At 52.7% G+C, this 5463-nt stretch overlaps 1 protein-coding gene across 1 annotated transcript; it reads right to left on the reverse strand.

The window, feature by feature from the left end:
* Positions 1 to 3274: 3274 nt before the first annotated feature.
* Positions 3275 to 4709, reverse strand: LYPD5 (LY6/PLAUR domain containing 5). Its single transcript, XM_012653309.1, has 4 exons — positions 4631 to 4709; positions 4105 to 4281; positions 3740 to 3886; positions 3275 to 3513 (listed from the first exon to the last, which is right to left on the reverse strand). Exons 1-4 carry the CDS (start codon positions 4692 to 4694, stop codon positions 3275 to 3277), a joined length of 627 nt encoding a protein of 208 aa, XP_012508763.1. The 5' UTR covers positions 4695 to 4709.
* Positions 4710 to 5463: the final 754 nt, after the last annotated feature.

A 5463-nucleotide genomic window follows, 5' to 3' on the forward strand; every position in this document is an offset into this window, starting at 1 on the left:
CTCTTGCTCAGGCTGGTCTCGAACTCCTGAGCTCAAACGATCCACCCGCCTCAGCCTCCCAGAGTGCTAGGATTACAGGCGTGAGCCACCGCGCCTGGCCTAGCATGATGCTTTTGCGATGCATTCAGGTTGTTGCATGTGTAGTATCTTGTTCCTTTTTCTTGCTGAGTAGTATTCCATTGTACGGACGGACCACAGTTTGTTTACCATTTTCCAGTTCGTGGATGTTTGGGATGTTTCCAGTGTTGTAGCAATTATAAATTAAGCTGCTGTGAACATTCGTGTGTGCATCTTTGTTTGAGTAAATATCTAGGAGTCGGATTGCCGGGCCGTATGGTAACTGTGTGTTTAACTTTAAAAGAAACTGTCAAACAGGTTTCCAAAGTCTGTCGCCTTTGGAGATGTTCTGTATTTTGTGCAGTATGTTGCGTCCTGATGAAGGGCACTCGTGCAAACTGAAATGCTCTCAGTTTAAGCTGAATCAAACTTGCCATGTTCACCACTCGGCTGTTCTCACCCCCTCGCATCTGTCCCTCTGTCTGGTAACTGGCCCCACCATTCATCCTGTTCCTCAGACTGAAGCCTTGGCGTTTTCTTGAGTCTTTTCTTTCTTTCACACCTCTGAACCAAGGTATCAGCAAGTCCTGTCAGCTCTGCTAACAAAGTCTGTCCCTCATCTGACCCCTGGCACTGCCCCAGCTGCCACCCCCATCGTTGCTTGCCTGGAGACTGGGGCCACAGCCACCTCACGGGTCTCCGCTTCCATTTTTGCCACAGGGATCCTTGTAAAATATTAAAGATGTACACAAGAGTACACGCTGCGGGACTCCATTCATATGAAGTTCAAAAATAGGCAAAATTGATCTATGGTAGAAATCGGAGTGATGGTTACCCCCGGGGTGGGAAAGAGACCGTGAAGGGGTATAAGGGAGGATGGGGAGCGTGGGCTGGAGATGTTTGGTATCTTGAGCTGGGTGGAGGTTACTCAGGTATAAATACATAAGGAAAAATTACACTTTATGTATTTTATGCATTTTACACCTCAATGAAAATATTATTATATACAACATATAGTTATCTTATGTACATATGATATATATTATATAGAATCATATGTACATATAATCATAGATATATGATCATGGCTGCCTGTTATGGTACATCCTCCACTGGATTCCGTGTGAGTCTGGGATCAACCGGAGAAATGGAACCAGCAGCGGATCTACATTATGAGATTTATTGCAAGGAATTGGCTCCTGTGATTATGGGGGCTGGTTAGGCAAGTCAGGAAGGGCAGGCTGGAATCTCAGGCTTGGGGCCACACTACCGTCCACAGGTGGAATTTCTTCTTCCTCGGGGAAGCCTCAGCTGTGCTCTTAAGGCCTTTCAACTGATTGAGCCAGGCCCCCCCACATTATCTAGAACAAGCTCCCTTCCTCAAAGTCAACTGATTATTTACTTTAATCACAACTCCAAAACACCCTTGCAGTAACGCACTGATTGGTGCTTGACTGAATAACTGGGACTGTTGCCTAGATAAGTTGACACATCAAACTGACCATCCCAGCTTCAGATCACATTTGCAATAAAATCCAAAGTCTGTTTCCCCCACTAGAAAGGTCAGCTCCTTGAAGGTGAGAATTTTTGCCTTTTTTGTTCACTGCTGTAGGTCCAGCAACTGGAACAGAGCCTGGAATATAGTAGGTGCTTAGTAAATGTGCGGAATGAATGAATGAAGTCATCCAGTTTCCCCTTGTATGTCAGGGTGTCATGTCCTGGAGCCCTTGTCCCCTTGGCCTTTCGGGAGTGAAGGAGCGTTTCCAAATTGCTCCCTTCTCCACAAGGCTGCCTGCCGAGGTAGAGTTAGAAGACGTGGGGTCTGTTCTTGCTATGCACTTACTCTGAAAATCACTCTCTCATCGTGCCTTGGGAATTTTGTCTGCACCATGGGGATAGCTTAGTGCCTTCAGGCTGCTACAACAAAACACCATAGTCTGGGTGGCTTGTAAACAACAGACATTTATTTCTCACAGTTCTGGAGGCTGGGAAGTCCAGTCAAGGCACCAGCAGATTCGATGTCTGGTGAGGACTGGCTTTCTGGTTTATAGATGGCACCTGCTAGCTGTGTACTCACATGGTGGGAGGGCAAGGCAGCCCTCTGGGGCCTCTCGTATAAGGGCATCCATCTCACTTATGAGGGCTCTGCCCTCATGGCCTTATCACCTCCTAAAAGCCCCACCCCCTAGCACCATCACCTTGGTGATTAGGTTTCAAACTATGAATTTTGAGGGGACACGAACATTCAGACCATAGCAGGATGCAACTCACTCCTTTGCTCGTCCTACTGGGTTGTTGGGAAGGTCAAGTGGCAGAAAGGATGTGAAGGAACATTGTGACCATGTGCACAGAGGCCATGCCATAGGAGTCCATTTATATGAAGTTCATGTGCTCATGTAAGTGTCCTGCATGCCCCATCTTCCTACCTCGTCTACCTAGAATGCCCTTCCTCCTACTTCTTTTTGCCAATTCTTATTTATTCTTTAGGACTTTGCTCAAGGTTTACTTCCTCCAGGAAGTCTTCCCTGACTTCCACAGGTTGGAGAATTTCACCTGACTCAGCTTTGCCTTCACTTACACTGGGCGACTGCTGTGTCCCAGGTACCATATGTTCATCTCATTAAATCCTCACCACAACCGCTGTGAAACAGGTCTTGTTATAGAGTTTATTTTCATCTCCATCTTTTAGGTGAGGAAACACAGGCAGAGAGAGCTTAAAGAACTTGCCCATGGTCACCTACAGGCTGACTAGGAGAGCTGGGATTAAAGTCCATGAAGCCCAGCTCCAGAGTCTGGGTTTCTGTTACCATACACTGCTTCTTGTGCCTCTAATGATGCTATACCAATAAAGCCACCACTCTGGCTGTGACGAGGCTCCGGAGGGAGAGCCCAGGAAGCCATGTTGAGGGCTGCCTGACGCCTGGCTGGTGCTCAGTGACAGCTATTGTCAGAATTGCTCTTCATATGGGGCAGGATGTGTCTATTTCTCTCTATCCTGGGATGCTTGGTGGCCGTTTCCAGTTTCTTCCAGGTCTGCAGACTAGGTGGGGGAAGGGTGGTGGTTGGAAAGCAGCGGGAAGAGAGAGATGCAGGACCAGAGGGACAGGAGTGCAACTCTTGTTTTGACATCATTTTCCAGTAAGCCACATGATAGCGGCCGAAGCATGGAGGAGAAGGGCGTGCATGCATCCTGCCCCCAGCCTCCTGGAGGGGCTGTCTATGCAGAGAGCCCGACCAGCAGAAGAACCGGGAGGAGCAGCGCCATGACCTGGGGCGCCAGGGGAGGGACAGTGGCCGAAGCGGTGGTGAACGTCTGGGTCACTGAGTCCCTGTTGCAGAAGTGCCCATCACAGCAGGAGCCCTGGAGGTCGATGTCTGTCCAGGGGCTGGTGGTGCCCATGGTGGTGCAGGACGGCCGGTGGCAGGTTCTGATGTACACAGGGACTGAGAAGTTGCCTGGGGCGGGAGGGAGGAGGAGGGGTCAGAACTGAGGGAGGTTGCTGCACCTGAACCTCTACCTTGGAGGCCAGGGCCATGCCTTGGTTCTCAGACTTACTTCGGGTTTCCCTCCTTAAACCAGGACCATGCCTCCCCGCTCAGACTAGGGCCATGCCTCCCTGTCAGGCCTGTCTGGTGCCTCCACATCCTTTGCTCAGGCCCTTCCACCCTTCCAGTCCCTCACCGATTGTCATTCTGCCATTGCCCTGGAAGCAGACACTCTGGTCCTGGTGACACTGGACCCGTCGGGACTTCTCGGGGGTGCAGTCCTCCGGGTGGACCCCCACGCAGGAGTAGCACTCGGTGCCGCTCAGCGTCTGTGGGTTGGGCGCTGGCAAAAGAGCGGAGACGCACACTCAGGTAATGGCACCCGGGCAGTGGTGCGGGTTGCGCACTGCACCTGGGCGCTGCCCTAGCCGGCGAAGGGGGCTGGAATCCCGGCGCGCAGCCGTCCAGGCGCTCAGTGGAGGCCACGCCCCTCCCTTCCCTGGGGGCGTGGCCCAGCTTCTTAGTGTTCCGCCCCGCGCCCAGCCCCGCCCTCTGGCGCACCTGGGCTCAGGTTGGGGATAGCGTCGTGGGTCACGAGGTGGGCGTTGCAAAAGTCAGTCGCGCAGCCGCGCACCACCGAGAAATCGGGCGGCAGCGCGTCCTGGTTGGCCTGCATCTCGCCGGTGGGCGGGCCGGTCCAGCAGCCCTTCCGCACCAGGGTCACCGGAGCGCGATACCCTGGGGGCGGGAGGGGGCTGTGCTTGGTCTCCAGTCTCAATGCTCCCGCTCCTCCCTTTACTCCTCTCGCTGTCACCCACACCTCCCTCCTTCCTCTCGCCCTCCCCCCATTCTTCTCTTCCTCCTCTCTCCCACCTCCTCTTCCTCTTTCTTCGTGGTCCTCTCCCGCCCCACCTCTACTCCCTCATCCATTCTTTCTCTCCTCTCTCCCTCCTCCCCTCTTCCGACACCTCCCCATCTTTCTATCCTTATCCGTTCTCTCCTCTTTTACCAAACTCCCCTCCCTTTGTCTGTCTTCCTCTCCTTCCCTAATCCCTCATCCCTGTCCCTCTCCCCCACTCCTCCTCACCGGTGTCCAGGGACAGGACGGCCTCAAAGCATCCAAGGGGACAGGAGACGCTGGGCAGCTTCATGCCACTGAGGTCAAAGGGGCCGAAGTAGGTGTGCTCAAAGCTGTAACACTGCAGGGCTCCCGACCCTGAGGAGAGGCGCAGGGGCAGGGTCAGCAGGGACAGCATGAGCCCGTCCCTGGGACTCAGGGCTCCACCCTGCACAGGAGGGCCACATGGGCCAGGCCCCTCTGCTCTGAGGCAAGCAGGCCTTGTGGCCTTGAGAGAACTACAGTCTGCTATTGCAGCTGGTCATGGCTATGTCTGTCTCGTGGCAGAGTAATGACCTCTTAGCAGCTGCCAGCCCAGTTTTTCCCTCCAGGCTGTTCCAGATCTCCACCCTCATCCAGGAAGCCCTCTGAGATTTAGATAAGGGAGGAGGAAGTGATTCACTTCTGCTCTGCCCATCCCTCCTCACACCGAACTCACAATGTCTACAGAACACTAAAAGACCTCTGACGGAGAGACATGCTCCAGTACGGGCAGAGTGAAGTGCGATCTTGTACTGTAAATGCACATACCCATCAGCCCCAGCGACACACACACAGAACACTTAAACACTGACATAAACACAACAAAATATACACAGGTTCCTGCAAACCTAACAGATATACACAGAATATCCTGAATGCATTATTCTGTGTATGCACAAAAATGCCCAGCTAATTTTTCTATTTCATGTAGAGACGGGGTCTCGCTGTGTTGCTCAGGCTGGTCTTGAACTCCTGACCTCAAGTGATCCTCCCACCTTGGCCTCCCAAAGTGCTAGGATTATAGGCATGAGCCACTGTGC

Source organism: Propithecus coquereli, unplaced genomic scaffold (genome assembly GCF_000956105.1).
Source record: "Propithecus coquereli isolate 6110/MARCELLA unplaced genomic scaffold, Pcoq_1.0 Scaffold42, whole genome shotgun sequence".
Lineage (NCBI taxonomy): Eukaryota > Metazoa > Chordata > Mammalia > Primates > Indriidae > Propithecus > Propithecus coquereli.

Coding starts and splice junctions, on each gene's coding strand:
- LYPD5 (XM_012653309.1), bottom strand. CDS start 4,694: ATGAAGCTGCCCAGCGTCTCCTGTCCCCTTGGATGCTTTGAGGCCGTC. Junction 4,282..4,630: donor CGTCCTGTCCCTGGACACCG/GTGAGGAGGAGT, acceptor TCCCGCCCCCAG/GGTATCGCGCTCCGGTGACC. Junction 3,887..4,104: donor TATCCCCAACCTGAGCCCAG/GTGCGCCAGAGG, acceptor CTCTTTTGCCAG/CGCCCAACCCACAGACGCTG.